We start from the raw sequence: 19657 nt of genomic DNA, 5'->3' as shown, positions 1-19657 counted from the left end.
TTCGGATCATCATATGAAATTCTAAAACCCCCAATCCAAAGTTCGTTCAATTTATTCAAAGCCCAGTATAAACCCACATATGAAGAAAAATCATTAAAACCCTTAGCCCTTTTTTGTACAAAATTCTATGTTCCATGGGTTCTTGCATGGACAATGAAACTTTCTGATCAAAAACATCCAGTGCTCATGTGGGCCCAATAAGTAAGCCCAGCCCATTTCCCATTTTATTTAATAAAATCCAACCCATTTGACAGAAAATCAGATCGCTCAATCCAGAACTTTCTTTGCCTTGCACCCATCGCTTTTCCCCTTCTTCTGCAGCAAGCGTGCATCGTTCCCATCGGCCAGAAATTTAGTGCAGCAGCTTAGCAACTTTCTTTCTCCTTTCTATTAGAGTATTTCGTACCATGAATCGGAAGTTATCGAGTTCGATTGGCCCTGTTTCCAGCAACTGTGCGTGAGCTTCGATTCGGATTTAGGTAAGGTTTTGGCTTCGATTCTTGGTTGTTTTTGGTGAATTAGTTTGAATAAGTGAAGTATTAAGTTTTTCCCCTAATTTCCAGCTCGTTTTTCAGATCGTGAACAGTGTTTCTGGCGACTTATCCAGCGAGCCATTTTCGCAAGATCACCGTTGTGTGTTTAAGCTTCGTTTCTCGAGGTATTAAGCTTGGAATTTCAGAATTTGTATGGGTTTAATAGGCTGCCCGTAATTCGATTTTAATCGCTTCGATTTAAATTGTTTTAGTCGGTTGGAATGCATTATATTGAAGTATATAGCGAATTTATATTGTAGGTTATATCGTTGGACGAGTTCATCCGATATTCATTTTGATTTTTGCGGTATTGTAAGCTATAGTTGAGGTACGCTCAAAATTATATAATTATGACGCTTATATTAGCGTGTAAGAATATTCAGTACATGTTGTTTGCTATTATGTGCCTTGAATGTTTATTCTGTTGCATTCATGCATTAATTGTGTTGGCATAACATATTGAGCCTTGACTCCTTTGACGGATATTTATGTTGATTCTGTTGAGATATATTGAGTCATCAGAGGGACGAGTTGGTTAGGATTAGCCACATTATCAGATGATAGCTAGGGACGAGCGACTTAGCTACTCGCATTCCCGATGCTACGTGGATGGACGAGCGGCGATTTGATGCTGCATTCCTGGCACGGGTGGCCACTGTTACTGTTGATGATGCTATTCGTTTGGACTCCATTTGGTATCCGTTATTCCATTATTACCATTCATGCATCGCATCGCATTGCATTTACTTGATATTATTACATGTCTTTTATATACGTCGTGATTTTACTGGTTTGTCGTACTGGGGTCCGACCCCTGTTTTCTTTTGATGTTGTGGTTGTTTTTGATGCCATAGCAGGTCATTCCAGGGGTTTTGACGCGTCTGGTGGAGCGTCAGCGAGTGGTACCCAGTAGTCAGTTGGTTTGTGTCAGAGTTCCCATTGCAAGGGAGATGTCCTGTGTAGCTGTATGGTTATGTTTTTATGTTGTTTGGATTTTATTTGTGGTATGTTGTGTCTAGTCCTGGCCAGTGCGGCTGTAGGATATTTGTTTGGTTGATTGTGAACCTGTTGTTATTTTCGAGCGTATATTGTTGTTGTTGTGTTTTGAAAATTTTGGGATGTCCTACTTACGGGGAGGTCATGCCGAAATTTCTGTAGGCCCTAATGAACATTTTAAACTCATTTTCGCTGTTTACACCATTAATTCTTGTTGTTTGGTAATTAAATATTAATTAAGAGCACGGGCTCTGAAAGCTCATAAGAAGATTCAAAGTTAAATGGTGGGATAAATTTAAAAGTTCTCCAAGCCTTTCAATTATGAATATTAAAAAGTGGATTAAAGACTGTAATGTCAAGACTCCAGAAACATTCCAAACACCACAGCAGACAGACTTTTTGGTACAAAAATCTCAAATGGCAGCTATGCTTGCAACAGCAAAAACTCCTGAAGAAATGCAGGCGATATTGATGAAATTTACACCAGCCTTATCAAACAGATCAGAATCTCCAGAGCCCTCTATCCATTTGGATGATGATGATGATGTACCTATTTTTAGAAACAGTGGAATGTAAATATGAATTGTAATTTATAATTTTTGTATTTTGATTGTAATATTTGTATAAAAAAAATGAAAAATGACATCAAAATGATGCAAGCATGACAACAACAAATACTATTCAAGATTCCGAAAATACCATTGAAGATGTTTATAAAAAGAAGACAAGGCCTCCAAGAGAAGGCAAGTTTTTTGATACCAATTTTTTATTCTCTCTTTCTCTTTCTTTCTCCTTCTCTCTTCTCTTTCTTACTTTTCCTACTTTCTCCACTCACATTCAAAGTGTTCTTATCTTTCAAGCTTTATGTTCTTAAAGACTTTGTAAATTCTTTGAAGATTCATATTGAAGTTCTTATTTTGATTCCAATGTGTGTTTTATTTATGTGTTAAATAGTTGTATGTATATATATTATATATTATATGGCCGGTTAAACCGCCTAAATATATATAAATTCCTATCTTTGAAAATTTTGTGGTGTTCTGTGCAAAAGTATATACATACATATATATATATATATATATATTATACATATTATATGGCTGGTTAAACCGCCTACTTTATTTATTGTTGTTGTATTTTCTTTTTATTAATTGCTCATCGGTGTCCAATTATCCCCCTAACTCTCACTGGGTAGTCTTTGGTGTATATATATATATATATATATATATATATATTATAAACACCAAACAAATGATAATTAATATTGAAAACGTGTTTAAACATATAAATTATATAATTATGCTGAAATAAATTAAACATAGCATGTGAACAAATTGAAAGTGGAGTGATGTGACATAAAATACTTATTAATACTTGTAGTTTTCACACACATTATTGGTGTGATTTAAATCTATCCTTTGTAAAATATCACATTTCCAATCATTACTAGTTATCTTTTAGGAAGTGTTGGTCCCATGCAATTAATTAAAAAAAAAAAAAAAAAACAAGATGAGAAGGTTAAATTTTTTCCATTGTTTGTTTAATTGATTAAAACTTGGCAAGATCTATGTATTCACGAAGTAGCAAAACACAATATTCAGAATACTTGAAGCAAGTTTATTTTAAGATATAGGGTAAGTGATCAAATAAGGATAACATAACAGAAAATATATAGATGTTCGAAATTGTGTAATTTTCTATACCATCTATTCTTCCAACTTTTGGAAGAAACTTGTTCGTCGTTCTTCGATAATATTTTTCTATTCTAGACGATATTTTCGTTACATCTATCGATATGATATATGTAACGTTTTAACTCCCATTGCATAAATTATTTATTTTTTTGAAATCTATATTTCATTAATGATAAATCAAGTAATTGTTTACTAAGGAATGTAAAAAAAACTGGAGGACATCGTATTGTTGACATATTTTCAGGTCTAGAAATTTTATAGATCTTTGGAGTTGGATTGTCACTTATGGTGTTGGAGATAATTGTGGCATTTTTGCTGGTGGTGTCTCTTAGGAGCATTTGACTTGATCGAAATCAAATGTTATTCGATGGAAGAATTACATCAGCCACATATGTTGTTTTTCAAGCCAACATCTTATGAGATAATTTCATCACGCCAATTGTGAAACCGGTTCTTGATTGAAGATGGTCAGCATATCGTTCTTATGAATCGAAAAACTTGTATCGAGAAATTACTAGCTTCTTATGTAATGTAATATAATTAATGATCGATTGTATTTTTTTGTTGTGTTTTATTATCCGTGGGACCAACGCTGACATAATTTTATGTTTTTAACCATTCATTTATGTCATCAATTGTAGATATTATATTTTTTAACCTAGCAAATATTTCATTCCATCGCTTTATTTCTAGCTCCGCTCGCCTCCACTCCCAATTTTTTATTTTTTAAGTTTCCATAACGGCGTCGTATAGACGGGGGAGATCACACTTGAGCTCGATTTAAATCTGAGTTCACCAGGGATCTAAATCTGAACGAAGAAGAAAATGGCTTGGTTCATGAAGCTCGAGGATTCTCCCGCGTTCCAAAAACAGGTCATTTCTCTATATAATTCTTGTTTTTTTTTTTGGATTTATTCGTCACATTATTTCATTCACGCGACTCTTTTGTTTATCGTGTTGTATGTTGATTTGAAATTTAGGTGCGATCGATAGAGCACACGGCAGATGAGCTAAGAGATCGGTGCCAGAGGTTATATAAAGGCTGTAAGAAATATACGTGAGTACGCTTTGCTGAATAAGTCTTAATTCTGTGGCTCTGATGTTACTTTACAGCTAATGGCGAAGAATGTGATGCCTTCACAGTTATTTTTGCTTGGAAAAATATGGTAGATTATCGTGTGGATCTTCTATCGATGGCTGAATGATTTTGACATGTATCACATGGATTTTGCTCAAGCAAGCTGCTCGCTTTTTCAAGACTTTAAAACTTTTGCTGTTTTCTCGTTGCTTTGTATTCTTAGTCAACTCTTTGTGCTTTTTTCCCCGTGTTTAGTTCAGGAAAAAATCTATTTGCCGTTCTATGGACCTATTATTCCATCATAGTCTGAGAGAGATTCCAATCTCACTTTCTTGAATTTTGGGTCAATATTTTTCTTTTTTTCATTCTTAAATTGTTGGAATATTCTTGCAATGAAAACTATCAATTAATTAAATTACTTAAGACAGGAGTAAATTGAAAACTGTCGCTATTGTCTTCTACTGGACTTTATGCCCACGATACGACCAATGTATTTGTTTTTTTCACATTTCACTGATGCATAAGTTCATCTTCACTTATGATTTTGCTGAGAAAATTACTTTGGCACTGGTGAAATTTGCTCCAAACAGAAAATGGATTCTAGTAGTTAAGGAGATGATAGGAAAGTTAATCTACGCTTGCTTTATTAAGAAGAAATGAAAGACAAGATTGGCATGGTTTTCCTTGTACACAAGTGAAATTACCTTCATCATAGTTCAGGTCCTCTTTATGTGATAAACCATATTTTCCTGGGTATTGAAGTCTAAGTATATGGTTGGCTCACCCAGGCCACATCTGCTAAATGGCCAATTGTCTCGGTCTAGGCCCATGGGTGGAACCCACAAGTGAGACTTTAGCTTCTTGGGTTTGTCTTATAGCTATTTACATTTGTTCTTGTTTTCGGATAGTAGTAATCCTAGTTTTCTTGGCAAGCTCATTTCATCCATGGTAAGGCGACTCTAAACTGATCTCATGTGAGAATCCAGTTCAATGGATTTTGCTAGAAACTAGTTCACATTTATCCTTTTTTCGAAAAGTATCAATAGATGTTGCTATCAGAACTCTTCCAACTCACTTAAAAACTTGTCCAAACTCCATCCAAAAGTTGATAAGCAACACCGTAAGTCCGTAACAGTAACTGAGTTCACATCCATATGACATAAAATCTCATCAGTCTTTTCCACTTTGCTAACCTAGGATGGTGAAGTGGCATGGGCCATTGTTTGGTAGCAAAAGAATATGATGTATTTGAATCAGGTGCATTCTAACATCCCATCCAAAATTTGTTGTAGGAAAAAGGAGCGACTTTTAAGATCTTGGTAGTTGCTACTTCATGAAAGCCGTTTTTTAACTTTGTTTTTTGCATGTGATTACTAGCGACCTTTTAGATCTCCACGGTTGCTACATGTGTATCCTAGAAACTTATTAAATATTTGAGCATCCATGCTCAAGTTTATTTGCAATGTGACTGGAGTTGGATACTTCTTTCTTCCATCAATTGTCACAATATGATATTGGTCAATCTTAGTGGCACGGGCAGCACAAATAATAAAAAATATGGGATCTGCAAGATATGTAAATTGTAATTTATTTCGCTTCAGCGTGTTTATGTATCGTATTGCAGGGGCATACATCTGGTAATGTATGATAGGGGCACTTTTTATTCTTATACCCAACATTTTGACAAACTAATATACCTGAGAAAGAAAAATTATGAAATGATACTTGCTTTTTTGATTTGTAAGATTTTATGGATTTAGCTTTTCAACATTGATACATTAGATAATGCGTTTTTATGATCCAGAGAGGTGCTTGGAGAAGCTTGCAATGGAGACATGGGTTTTGCTGAATCATTAGAAGCATTTAGTGGTGGCCTTGATGACCCTCTTGGTATTTCCATTGGAGGTACTAAGTGGCATAACACTGTGTTATAAATATTTTTCTGCATCAATGCTCTAGTTTGGAATGGGAGTTAAGAGTTGAAGTTGATCAAATTGCTTTTGATTGTCATTTTGAAAATTTTCAATTTTTCAAATGGTTCTAATTTCCAAAACAGTATAATGCAGGACTTTTTCTTTCATTTCATGGAGTATCTATTGGTTTTAAATTTTTTTTGTCTTGCTATCTGCTGAAGTTTGATGAAAGGCTTGCACACGACATGCTCACTTTCGTTGATTCAGATTAGTGTGAGTTTGGGCATTTGCCCGTAAAGTTTGTATCAACAGTGGAAATTTTTGTCAAAACAGTGTCACAAACCCTTGTACGGCATTGAGCACCCCGACTATCAGCCCGCGAGTCTTACCACTCACCGTATGAATGAGTTTTAACTCACTCGAGCCAAAAAACACACTTCAACAATTTGTAAATAAAGCATGTGAAATTTACTAGTTAAAGCCCAAACTTGCACTAATCTGAATCCAACATTTTCTGGAGTTATTTATCATTTTTGCTTATGCCTTATCTTCACTTGTTTGACTCCTGTGATTTGGAAACCACCAAAATCTGAACATCAGATAGAGTTCAATGGAGAATGGGGATTCGTAAAGCATACCGTAATTTGGAATTAAGACTTGGTATAATATTGATATTTCTCTTTGCATGTCAACAGGTCCAGTTGTATCAAAATTTACCAACACATTACGTGAGCTTTCTACGTACAAGGAATTTCTTCGTTCTCAAGTGAGTTTGTTGCATTTGAAAATGTATGAACGTTCATACAACTCTTTGATTTTAGTCACCATGTTTTCACGAGTTAATCACCCTCTTCATGTGCCACTGTATTGGAAAGTTAGTCTCATTTTACTTCCTCTTACTCTTTAGCCTCCGTAGTATAATATTATATAGTTGTGCGAAACTAAATATATCCATTGAAATTTGGTCTAGCTTGACGATGGCTCATCTTGAGAAGCTTGATTCTTAACCATTGAGTTTAATCCTATTTTGAGAAAATATATTCAAATCTTGTACTCCAAATTTTATTTGAAGGCTTTTTCCTCTGAAAATATGATAAATTTCTCGTCTGCAGGTTGAGCATGTTCTTGTCGATCGCCTGTCTCAGTTTTTGACCACTGATTTGCAAGGTGCAAAGGTGGGTTGGTTGATAAAGCCGTAGTAAGCCAAAGAATCACCACTTTTAGATAATCTTGAAATATTGGATTTGGAATTTCATTTGCCACGCCATGAGAAAAATTTAATCCTTATTAATTTCACTTTTCTTTTCTTTTTAGTCATGATTGATGTATTATTTGCTTCTGTGCTTGGTGGTTTCGACAATTTAAGGGGCATAGGTGATTTAACCTTTTTGTTATGGGCATTAACACAGATAAAACAAGCAATAGACATTATCACACATCAAATTGAATGTCAGAAAAGTATTTTTTTTTAAAAAAAAAATTGTGCTCATAATTCTGAGGAAGTTTAATCTTTTAAACCACATATAGGGTGGTATTTTTACAAGACTATTCAAATGAGACAAATGCAGATAATGCAAACCTGGTTTCATGTGCATGTGATGGCACTCATATGGGAGGTTTGCTATTTTAAGCAGCTAAAAGTTGTCATTTGGTTATTTTCGATGTTTTTGCCTCTAGTTCTCCTTCTCCCTATGCAGCTCTTAGTCAATGATGTCATGATTGCATGATTTGACATCTCTCTCTGGAAAACATACGTGAGAAAATATAATTTTCTGTATCATGTTGTGTGATAATTATCATTTGTCTCCTGTAGGAGTCGCGTCGCAGATTCGACAAGGCCATGGGATCATACGATCAGGTATTTATGCTTCTGCTGGTAAAGAATTCTCAATTAGATCATCAGTCATTGGTTTAAGATTCTAAATCCAATAATAGAATATATTGAGGAATTATGACCGGAAAAATAATTTAACCTACACTCAACTTAATTACTTGAGAATTCAACTCTGACTCTAGATACCCTTAGTTTATGCTGCTTAGGAAAGTAACTTTTCGCTTATGAAAGGAGGATGGAAGTATCTTACATTAGTTAGCCCCTGACAGAATCTATTTGCAATGAATTCCCTTTGTGGAGTCTTTCCTGTCTTCTCAGCCATGCATATCTTGGTTTAAGTGAGTATGACTAACATTGGATTTTGAAATAGCTGGGAGGTAATGAAGAGAGAAATTCGCAGCACATGGTTTATGTGGTTTATAGCTTAAGGGGCTACATCCTTGAAACAAATGCCCCATGAACGAAAATGTTATTGATGTCTCTTAGTTTGAAGAACAATAATTACAATGATAAATATTAAATGTTCAAAATCAAATCAAACCCCGGTCAGTTAATTGAATCCCTGATTTATGGGGATGTGTCGAGTAAAACTTATCGTTTTTTGTCTTGTTTGATCTAATTTTTGAATCATGCTGGTTTCCTGTTTCATGATGGGCCCAGAATGGTACAAATTGTTTCTTTGGACACATGAGCTACTTTATATTTCGTATGATCTTTCATGCCTTTAATGTATAAGTTGTGGTGCCAGGCACGTGAGAAGTTTTCTTCTTTAAAGAAGACCTCTCGGGATGAAGTTGTTGCTGAACTAGAAGAAGTATATTTCAATTCCATTCCGTATTTTTTTTTACCGTGACTGAGTTTGTCGAGTAATTAGTGTAGCTTTGAAGCTTATTATTGTCCATAATATAATATTTACCACCTTGCTTGTCGAATTTACATTCTGATTTGCATTGATCATTACAATTAATTTCTTTTTTTTATAAGAAACGATATTTTATTAATTATATGTCAATAACAAATTACATCAGTAGACTAGTGATCCACTGTCATGAAGAACATAACATGAAATTGTTTTAATGATATACAAAAGCCCAATCTCGCAATATATCAAAAATCGAGACATTCTTGAAGTCATCATGAGTTCCGATCCACATAGCTACTGCTAGCTTAATATGTTCCCAACACTGTTCTTTATTTTCTGCCCTATCATCAAAAATTCTTCTATTTCTTTCCAACCATACAGTCCAGCATATGCAATGAATCACGACTTGCCAAAAGGTTCTTCCCCTCTTTCCAGTCATTTGTCCTAAATCCATAGCAAATAAATCCCTTGTTGACCTCGTTCTCTGATTTCCTAATAGCATGCCAAAGGTCCCATGGTATACCCAAACTTTGGATCACTGTTGTAACTTGTGAGGCCATGCATATCATTTGGAGCTATTGTTAATATTTTCTTTATTATGCTCATATAACGTAAAATTTGAATCTGTTTTTTCCAAGAGTTTGAACTTATGGAGGCGGTACAATAGTATTTCTATACTATAACAGGCACATTCAAGTTAGATTGGATATCAGATAAAGAAGACCATCCGAACCAATTTAATATAATACAATACATGGAATTTTTATGCTCCTGGGGTCTTGAACATTTGACCTCCTAACTCTGATACCATATTGAAATAGTTCATTCCAAAAGCTCAATCTCAGAGGACGCATACAACCAATAGTTTATGCTTTGACTGTGAATCACCACTTAGATGTCATTGAGATATTCATGTTATGTTTTGTTGTGAATGATTGTGAAATCAAATATTTCTTTCTTGGTGGTGCCGGGCAAATTAATTTGATATTCTATTGCCTCTGCTTGATGCATCAAACTAGTTTTTGACATTTGACCATTTTTGGCAAGTTTCAAATTCCTTGGACATGTCATGCCATGCTTGAAAATTTTGTGGTGTCATGGTCTGTGGTCTTTTTTCTTTCTTGTATTAATCAAATGTAATAAATTTATGTCTGGCCTTTTTTATTTGTGTTTGAAACTGTAATGCAAGCTTCTATTAGAACTGTCTCAAACTATGTTGAATAAATTTTCCTTTCCATTGTATGATATTGTCTTTTTTCCCTAAAACTTTGGAAACTTATCTGGCCATTATGTGGTAGGAGCTGCAAAATTCGAAGTCAACATTCGAGAGAAGCCGCTTTAATTTGGTACCAGTGAACGATAATGATTCTTTCTTCATGCTGTATTTTTTTCTTGCAATCCAACTTTTAAGTTGAAATTACGTTTCCCTGATATTAAGAATTTCAGGTAAATGCGCTCATGAATATTGAAGCAAAAAAGAAATTTGAGTTCTTGGAATCATTTAGTGCAATCATGGATGCTCATCTGAGATATTTTAAATTGGTGTGTTTTTGAGTTACGCATTTGAAATCTTTTAAAATGATTGATGACACATGTCCATCTAAGTCATCACTTCACTGTTTAGGGTTATGACTTATTGAGCCAAATGGAGCCTTTCATTCACCAGGTACATCAGTAATTTCTATCTTCTTGTGTAAATATTGCTTTGAGTGAGGAAGATATGATTGCACGTGTGACTCAGGAGCTAGTGACTTGCAAAAAATTAAGGAATAGTAACATTGGCTGCATGCTTGCAACATTTAAAAATAAGCAAAATTGATACTACCCCAAACAAGAAGTGTTGGGACTGGTAAATCAAATTTAAGGCGATTTTACTGTTCTTAATATTTTGTTCCTCCTTGTATTCTTTGGTTCTGATAAAATATTTTTTCTCTCTCTATGCTGTTTAAATTTTATCTTTGATGCCGTACATATGTTTTAGGGCAATATTTTTATTGTTTTATGAGTGTGTTCGATGGAGTAGCAGGTTGGTTTAACCTATTCTCAAAGAAATTGCTATTGATGTTCATAATGTTGGTTTCTAGCTTGCAATCCCTTTCCCGTGGGCTCTATTGGCCTTGGAAATTGTGAGGCAGCTCTCAATTGTTGAAGGAATACCAAGAATACGTGTTTTAAAGGGAGTAGTTGTGATGTCCCCGGTTGATTGTCGGCAAAGTTTGTATAAGTGTAACAGTGGCTTAATGAACTTCTTCAAAAATTTGGGTTACCCACTTTGGTAATGTGAAGTGATTGCTAGTAGATATCACTGCACATTACTCACCCTTGTGGCCCTTATTCCCATGGTTTCGGGGTGTGATGTGGTGCCAGCTTTACCTTGTGGCCCTTATTTCCATGGTCTCGGGGTGCAATGTGGTGCCAGGTTTATGCTTTTGCTTGTATAAATTTTTTATTGTGATAGACTCGCAAACATTGACTCAAGCATTTGAAATATTTCTGATTAGATGAATCTAGTTATTTAATGAATCTAGTTATTTACCAACTTTTTTCATTAGAATGCTTACTTTGATCAACTGCTAATCATATTAAGCATTCTGTTAATGGTGAAATTTTTGTGATGAATAGCATATTTGTAGCTATGATTTGCTTTTTTCTTTTGAGTTATTGTGCTTTTCAACGCCTTTTTGTTTAGAAAAAGGTTTGCAGTAAAGCAGTAAATTATGACTGCAGATTCTATTAGTTTCTTCCAAATGGTGTATCTGATTCCTTGTTTTTGCTACAAGTTCAGGTTTTGACTTATGCGCAACAATCAAAGGAGCAGATAAATATTGAACAAGATAGACTTGCAAAAAGGATTCAGGAATTTAGGACACAATCAGAGCTGGCTCAGACGCAGGCATCCAATAATTTGGCAGCTTCTGCAAGTGCCATGGGCACAAATGCATTTGGTATGAGTGCTTACAAAAGCATGGAGGCAATCATGCAGTCTACTACAAAAGGTGAGGTGAGTTATTTTTTGCAAAGGTTTTAGTTTGCCCTTTGATTGATGAAGGATTTCATTTCCATTGGCACAAGGTTCAAGAAAAGAATATGGCTGGTTACATTTCCATCCCATTTGTCTTGATAGAAAATATGCTAATTGAATTGCAATAACTGCGACTAGGAACAGATGAAAACAACTGAAACAGTATGAGGCGGCCAGCGAAAGGAAGTTGGATGCACAATTTTTGCACTAAAAAATAGTTTGTGCTTATGGTAATCTATTTTTAAACTTCGGTAAAAGTTTAGATTGGATCAAGATGGTGATGTGTAAAGTCTGTGATCAAGACTAAGGCACTGAAGCATTGGTAATTAGAACTTGGAAAAGCATTAGGTAGTTGGAAGTTTGTTAAAGTCGAGTAGCTGGGCTAAATTTTATAGATGTCACTGCTGCCTGCCAAGGCACACGTTTCCAAGTAGGAGTTCAAATGTTCTCTGTGCATTTTTAGAACTGCATAAATTTTGCATACTGGATGAGTAGTGAATTTTATGGCACATTCTAAGATTAAAAGGATTTTATTCATTGTGGAAACAAGGAAGAGTTGTTTGATATTATGGATAATTTTATTCCTTAAAATTTAGGAAATAAATTTCTGAAAGTCTATACAGATGACTAGAATCCAGTGGTTTATGAAATTTCATTCGTTCTTATAGGTTCAAACAATCAAGCAGGGGTATCTTTTGAAAAGATCTTCAAGCCTGAGAGCAGATTGGAAAAGGAGATTCTTTATACTTGACAGTCTGGGGAATTTGTATTATTACCGAAACAAAGGTGCCAAACCAGGGGTAAGCTATAATTTTATATCAGGTCAATTTGGGTACTTGCATTTCTGATGGATCAACTTGTATTGCCTTTGTATCTGTCCACTAATGGAGCATAATTGTTATTTTTCTTTGAACTTCTCATTGGACCTTAATATGCATTGTCGCTAACACCATTATTTTATGGCTACTAGGCTTTTTAACCTGTTGGGAATTTCTATAACTTTGTGTCCTTTTAACTTTCTAGAACCTCAAACTGTTGAGAAACTTAATTGATGTACCGCAACAAGAACCTCAAACCATTTAAAAACCACAAATAATCTGTGAATTGTAATTCTCTCCTCTTTATAGGATCTTCCATGATTGTCTTAGTTTTGACCTTTGATAGACACTATATATTATTGATATATTGTGTTCTAGCTAATTGCTCTTTGGGTTAAGTTTACTGTTTGCCAATGGAACTTTAGATCTTGCCCTTTGCTGATGATAGTTCTTCAATAAGTCGTCATCTTTCAAAGTTTCCCTCACAATGAATATCTTCGCATGAAACCTATTGATGAAACCATGAGTAATTTTGTTTAGTTGGCAAAAAAAGTATAGTTGTGGATTATATCCTTCTTCAAATGATGGATGAAATGAGCCTACTTACTCTGTTTCACAGGGTTCTCCCTCACTTCATTCTGCCCATACGTCAGAACATAATAGTCGAGTATTTGGTAAATTCCGGTCTCGCCACCGTCAAGCATCATCAGTTGGTGATGAAAGTTTAGGATGTAGTACTGTTGATTTGCGCACCTCCACAATTAAGATTGATGCAGAGGATACCGATCTACGTCTTTGCTTCAGAATAATCTCTCCGTCAAAAACTTACACCTTGCAGGTAATATACTTTTGCATAAAAAGATTCTTTAGGTAACGCCTTGTGGAATTCAATTGTTACCATTTTTCAAGTAATATATTTTATTTCTGTATGATTGTATATGGTTATTGTTTTTTTTTTAAACTTTATTTCCAGATATTTTATCTCAAGTAGATCTAAATTACATGAAGAAGTAAACATGTTAAATCTAATTTTTTACCTTTTTTCTTTGCACGCGGTAATTTATATGGTGATATTACATCCACGGATGCAAATTCGTCGAAGTAAGTCACTGACACATATTGTGTAGCTTTTTCAAACAGCCAATACCCCATGTCAATATCTGTTCACCAGATAGATATGGTATCAAACCTCAACCATGCAGAAAAAATTCTCAGTGACCAAGACGTGTCTGTACAATGTACATTTTCAATATTAGGTGTGATATTGTTGAGCTTTGTGAAACAACCAATTACCTCATGTCAATATCTGTTCACTAGATAGATATGGTATTGGACCTTAACCATTGAGAAAAAAATTCTCACTGACCAAGACATGTCTCTATAATGTACAGTTCCAATATTAGGTTTGATAACATTATGCAAAGTTGTCTTCATTATCGGTATCCAGAAACTTGCATCTATTATATCTTACATGTTCCAAGTTTTAATTCCCCTCCCTATTTATTTGCCAGAATTTTGGAAGTATAATGTTTAGCTATGACATCCTTTCTAAGTTGTTCTGGATAGGCCGAAAATGAAGCTGATAGAATTGATTGGATGAACAAAATAACAGGAGTTAGTACATCCCTCTTGACCTCCCACTTGCAGCAGGTCAGCTTTGTTCTTTGCTCGGCTTTGTGGAGAAATTGGCTGAAATTGTTGAGAGAAATCATGTTCTAACAAAATTACATTTGCATAACTGGCAGTTAGATGTCACAAGAAATGATAATGCTAAAAATCACGATCCCTATGGTGCGCCTATTACTTCTCTGCTTGACCACGATGGAAGTATGTCAGATGACACGAGAGTCGATCAAGTTAATTTTGTTCCTAAGATTCTGAGGGAAATTTCTGGTAATGACCTATGTGCTGATTGTTCCGCTTCTGAACCTGATTGGGCATCTCTGAATCTTGGCATCTTAATGTGCATTGAGTGCTCTGGCGTTCATCGCAATCTTGGTGTTCACATTTCTAAGGTATAGTTTATTTTAACACAATGGAATTTAGAAGACATCTCTGCTATTTCTTATTATGTTTGTATGTTTACCTAAGATTTTGGTTTTTTTGTTCTTGTATATCATTTGCTAAGTTGTTCCTCTATCATTCTCTTTTATGTTTCTATTTTTAAATCAAATATGTAGAAAGTAGAGAACTTGAGATGTGTGTGTATCATTTGATATGTCATTGATGAAAAATGCAAGCACATTTACATTTAAGAGGAAAAAAATCAAATCAAATTCTCAAAGTAATTACAAAAATTCTAATTAAATCAAGCTAAATATGAATGATATATTTTCCAACAGTTCCTTCTAGCTTCAGTATAATAGTGTGTATGGATGATTATTGGACTATACTCTGAAAAGTAAAAGAATTTGAATGAATATAATTCCATGAAAGTTTCAAACATTCAGTAGTATTCACTAAGCACCTAAGTCAAACGGTAACTTTGTTATTGACCAACTTATATTTAATGGTATCCAATCTCTTGGTCCCTGGCTCCCTGCGGAAAGGAAAAAGAATTTCACGCTTTTCCTTTCAGAATGGGTGGATTAGTGGAATCCTATTAATTGTAGCTTTCTCCAGACTTCCGGAAAAAAACACGAAACAATAAGGAGCTTGAATTATAGAGACTGTCTTATAGGAGATGGATTTAAAGCTTACTATGAATGAGAGTGAATATATGAATTTCCACTTTAATGCTACTAGGAGTTTGAGGGAAAAGTAATGTTTGGTGGAGTTTGTGCCTAAATCAAATTAATTTCAGTTGTCTTGGATCCATTCCAAGGATGGTAAAATTGGATGTCGAGTGTATATAATGTAACAAACTATGATGGAGGAAGTGAAATATGCATTAGAAGATTTATATAACCTCAAAGTGACTCTAAAATTGAAAAGATAGCTTCAGTGCTCAGTTACTTATCCTGCTTATGATATACGGCAATGAATATTGGGCTACCGAAAGACATCATATTGAAAAACAAATAAGTTTTGTTGATATGCTAATGTTAATTTTAGGAACTGCTTTGGAACTAAGGAGTTTGAAAAATGGCTTACTTCTATGGTAGCTCGTGTGGCATAAAACCACAATTTAATGTTCAAATTTGTGGTATTTATTTATCATACTTGTATAAGGGCTATGAACGCATGATTAAGAATGTGCTTGGATTTAAATTTCTATTACTTAATGTTAAGAGTTGTGACGATCTTTTTTCCATGAACCTCCAGGTCAGATCGGTCACATTAGATGTGAAAGTTTGGGAACCTGTTGTTTTGGACTTATTTCGGGCTCTGGGAAATTCTTATTGTGCTTCTGTATGGGAGGAGTTGCTTCCACCACACAACTTCATGTATGTTCCTTGAATCTTCTGTGAATAAAGGAGCTACCCCTGTTGCAAGCAATACCAAGCTTCAGGGGTCACCTTTGGAGTCTATGCTAGCATAGATCACTATAAACCAAAAATAGTAGTAATAAAAAAAGGAAATGTAAATTCATGTCTGCTGACTGACTGACTTTTAATTTTCAAGTTCATCTTTTTGATATCACAATCAAATATGATGGAGATGAAAATCCAATAACTGCATGTGGACAGTTGAATAGATTCATCAATTGCTGTTATTGCATCTTTTCATGCAATTGCACCAATTAAATTTAGTCAATTTTCCTCCAGTGCTTTTGATTTAATGATTTTGAGCTAGAACAGTATCCATTGCCTTCTACTAAATGAAACTATCATATGCAGAAAACAGGAGTCTGAAGCCATATCTTCTGTTACCAAACCAAGCCCTGGGGATGGATTTCATCAAAAGGAGAAGTACATTCAAGCAAAGGTACATGTTTTGAAAATTCTGATCGTACTACCTTCTACAATTTGGTTTTCTATTGTTATTTTTTTTAATTGCTTAATTAAGATTAATTCTGTTAAAAAGTTTGTTGCTTTTGATTTCTCCCTTGGCTTCTTCGCACGAGGATTCTTACTGGCTACAGCCTATGTTTGGTGTGGGGGTATAGAAAGTGGATTGGTTTTTGAGCTCTTTTGGTTACATTTGCGCAGACAAAATGATTTTTTGAAATTTCATCCATCATCAACTACTATCTCGATATTATATTCCCTGCCACAGAATATTCCAAGATAATTAATCTGTGAAAATTGAAGATGTTTGACAAGCTTCTTTGACTTTACACACTGTTCGTGTAGATTTCTTCCTACTTTGACTTGTGCTCAGAAAATCATAACTCATTATGACTGGTATTCAGTATGTTAGAAAACTGTTTATAAACAAAGAAGCCACGTCAGCAAAGGATATGTCACCTTCTACAATCTGGGAAGCAGTTAAGGCCAACAATCTGAGAGAGGTGTACCGCATCACTGCAGCATCCAGCATTAATGTAGTAAACATCACCTATGAAGATGTAATTGGTTGTGAAATGAACCTTGGTGAACCAAGTCCTCAACAAAGTTTTCATCGTTTCGAAAAGAAAGAACTCGACCCAGCGACCTGTGAGAAGATCAATTCATCAAATGATCCAGGAAACTGCCTTCAGGGATGTTCATTATTACATCTAGCGTGCCATGGTGGGAATCTGGTTATGCTTGAGCTTTTATTGCAGTTAGGTGCTGATATTAACAAGTGTGACTTCCATGGAAGAACTCCTTTGCTACATTGCATATTGAAAGGAAACAATGAGCTTGCAAAGCTTTTGCTTAGAAGGTAAAATCACTTTTGATGGACTCTTTCGATCTCAAATCTATGTACTATTTACTTGTGCCACTTCCAAAAGATATCTATGCATGAATCTTTTGACGATAATAGTTCCTAGAGATGCAAGTGTCAGGCATTGTGAAAAGTATGATATTCTGTCTCCCATGACTTCGAGCATTTGAGACAAGCGATTTCAAATGATATCAAAGCCGAAGAGTGACAAGTTCAAAAACCTAGTGTGCTAAAACCCTATATGTTTCTTAAAATTGGTATTAGGTGACCTTTGTTGCCTGATTTACACGCTTTAAGCATTTATTTGGGAACGCTGACTATTTGTTGGTGAACTTTGTTTTGATACTCTTTCCTTATATTTGATTGAAACCTGTACAAAATGTTGATAAGTGAAATCTAACCCTGAATGATTATTTGACATTTGAATGAAGTTCTTTTTTTATTTTCTTAAGTAATACTAAAATTAGATGGTTCTTTTCTGATAATCGAAGCCGACCCGTGCTATTATTTTTTATCGGATTGAATAGAGTGATAGAAAGGGGTCAGGAGGTTGTCCAGGTCTAACTCCTCCGCACATCCTCAACTCCTAAGCTCATTCCTAGCTCTTTGGCTTATCCAACACTCATTAGCACACCTCCTAGCTTCCTTCCTTGCCCATCACACCTCATAGCTCGCTTCCACACCTGTCATGCCTCGTAGCTCACTTCCGCACTTGCCACACCTCACAGCTCTTCTCCACCACCCTTGGCTAGACATAGCACAACTCCAACTACTTAACCCACCCTCCAACTCCCAACTCCTCAGCACACTTCTTAGCAGCTTGGCGCACCTCTAGCTCCTTAACACACCTCCTAGAGCCTTGGCACACCTTCATCCCCTTAGCACTCCTCCCAACACTTTGGCACGTCTCCAGCTTCTTAAAACTCCTCCTAGCACCTTGGACACCTCCAATCCCTTAATACTCGTCCTAGCACTTTGGCAATACCCCAGCCCCTTAGCACACCTCCATGCGCCAAGAAACAAAAAATATACTTCCGTATTGTGTAATTCTGTAACTTCCTGTTCTTTGCAGCTAATGGTAGCGTTTATCTGATCATGTTATATTGTTCCTGATTTGTGGGATTAGAGGCGCATGTGTGTCTATAAAGGATGCTGGAGGCTTCACAGCTTTGGAAAGGACTATGGAAAAGGGAGCAATAACTGATGAGGAGCTTTTCATCTTGCTCGCAGAAAATGAGTAACGTGCAGGCAATCTTCGAGTAAGTAATACTTTCGCTAAATCTTCACTGTTTAGGCCACCTGTCTCTAATTTTACTCTGACTGAAGTTTAACTATGCGTATTCTGCAGCGTTATTCTCTTTCATTATAAATTTCATAAATTAATTTTGTTTATATCCCTGTACATGAACTGGATGTATAATATGGCGCCGCATAAAGAAATTGGATCTAGAGATTATTAAATTTTATTCAAAATCTTGTCACCAACCAAAGTGTCTCTTATGGTTTGTCTACTGCAGAGGTGTTATCCCTTAAAATAATGAGCTTACTTGAGTCATTTAATACATTTTTGCAATATAGACATCATATATTTTCTGTTAGTTCCATTAAAATTTGCTGAAATCGCTACTACTTTCCCCAAATAAACTTCTGTGTGGATGCAACCTCTAGCAGGCACCTGTGATTGCTAATATTCTTTATATTTCATCTTTTCAACTCTGAACGTAAATTTTTTGTGTGTAGATCGAGGAACGGACACTGAACATGTAAGTGTGGAAGGTTCATTTTCTCGTATCTATACATCACAGGTAGACTATAAACCAAGCCATTCATATTTTGTTCAGTCTATAGCTTTTCATTGAATTTAGACATTTTGTTAACTAAAACAGTATTGCTATCTATTATTTATTCGGAATTCTTTGCATGTTTTTTTGTGTGATATGAGAGTGACTGTATTTTATTTGGATTATCTTCTATGTATCACAATCTCAAAATTTAAAGCAGTAAAATAAAAAAAAAATTACTCAGGCCTTGAATCCTTTGATTGATGAGTAGGTCTCTTGTGAGACTGTCTCACGAATCTTTATATGTGAGACGGGTCAACCATACTAATTTCACAATAAACAATAATACTCTTAGCATAAAAAGTAATTTTTTT

At 35.1% G+C, this 19657-nt stretch overlaps 1 protein-coding gene across 2 annotated transcripts; it reads left to right on the top strand.

The window, feature by feature from the left end:
- The first annotated feature begins 3927 nt into the window (after positions 1 to 3927).
- Positions 3928 to 19423, top strand: LOC142533968 (ADP-ribosylation factor GTPase-activating protein AGD2-like). 2 transcript variants are annotated; one of them, XM_075640908.1, is made up of 20 exons: positions 3932 to 4096; positions 4204 to 4280; positions 6106 to 6206; positions 6910 to 6980; positions 7327 to 7389; positions 8028 to 8072; positions 8797 to 8862; positions 10209 to 10256; positions 10357 to 10452; positions 10535 to 10576; positions 11696 to 11911; positions 12601 to 12732; positions 13370 to 13588; positions 14317 to 14400; positions 14496 to 14765; positions 16015 to 16136; positions 16530 to 16617; positions 17045 to 17499; positions 18629 to 18761; positions 19243 to 19423. In XM_075640908.1, the coding sequence occupies exons 1-19, from the start codon at positions 4049 to 4051 to the stop codon at positions 18741 to 18743; spliced, it is 2358 nt and encodes a 785-aa protein (XP_075497023.1). In that variant the 5' UTR covers positions 3932 to 4048; the 3' UTR covers positions 18744 to 18761; positions 19243 to 19423. The 2 variants fall into 2 exon arrangements, with proteins under 2 accessions (XP_075497024.1, XP_075497023.1); XM_075640909.1 differs by lacking the exons at positions 18629 to 18761; positions 19243 to 19423 and having other exon boundaries at positions 3928 to 4096; positions 17053 to 17360.
- The last annotated feature ends 234 nt before the right edge of the window (positions 19424 to 19657 follow it).

Source organism: Primulina tabacum, chromosome 18, assembly GCF_025594145.1.
Source record: "Primulina tabacum isolate GXHZ01 chromosome 18, ASM2559414v2, whole genome shotgun sequence".
NCBI lineage: Eukaryota > Viridiplantae > Streptophyta > Magnoliopsida > Lamiales > Gesneriaceae > Primulina > Primulina tabacum.
The sequence above is the reverse complement of the archived record's forward strand: the minus strand, read 5'-3'. Positions and strand labels throughout refer to the sequence as shown.

What these genes read in the sequence shown, in the direction of transcription:
- LOC142533968 (XM_075640908.1), top strand. Translation starts at nt 4,049, where the DNA reads ATGGCTTGGTTCATGAAGCTCGAGGATTCTCCCGCGTTCCAAAAACAG. An exon ending in TTGTTGCTGAACTAGAAGAA is followed by an intron (nt 8,863 to 10,208) that starts GTATATTTCAAT and finishes ATTATGTGGTAG; the next exon opens with GAGCTGCAAAATTCGAAGTC. An exon ending in AGAAGTACATTCAAGCAAAG is followed by an intron (nt 16,618 to 17,044) that starts GTACATGTTTTG and finishes ACTGGTATTCAG; the next exon opens with TATGTTAGAAAACTGTTTAT.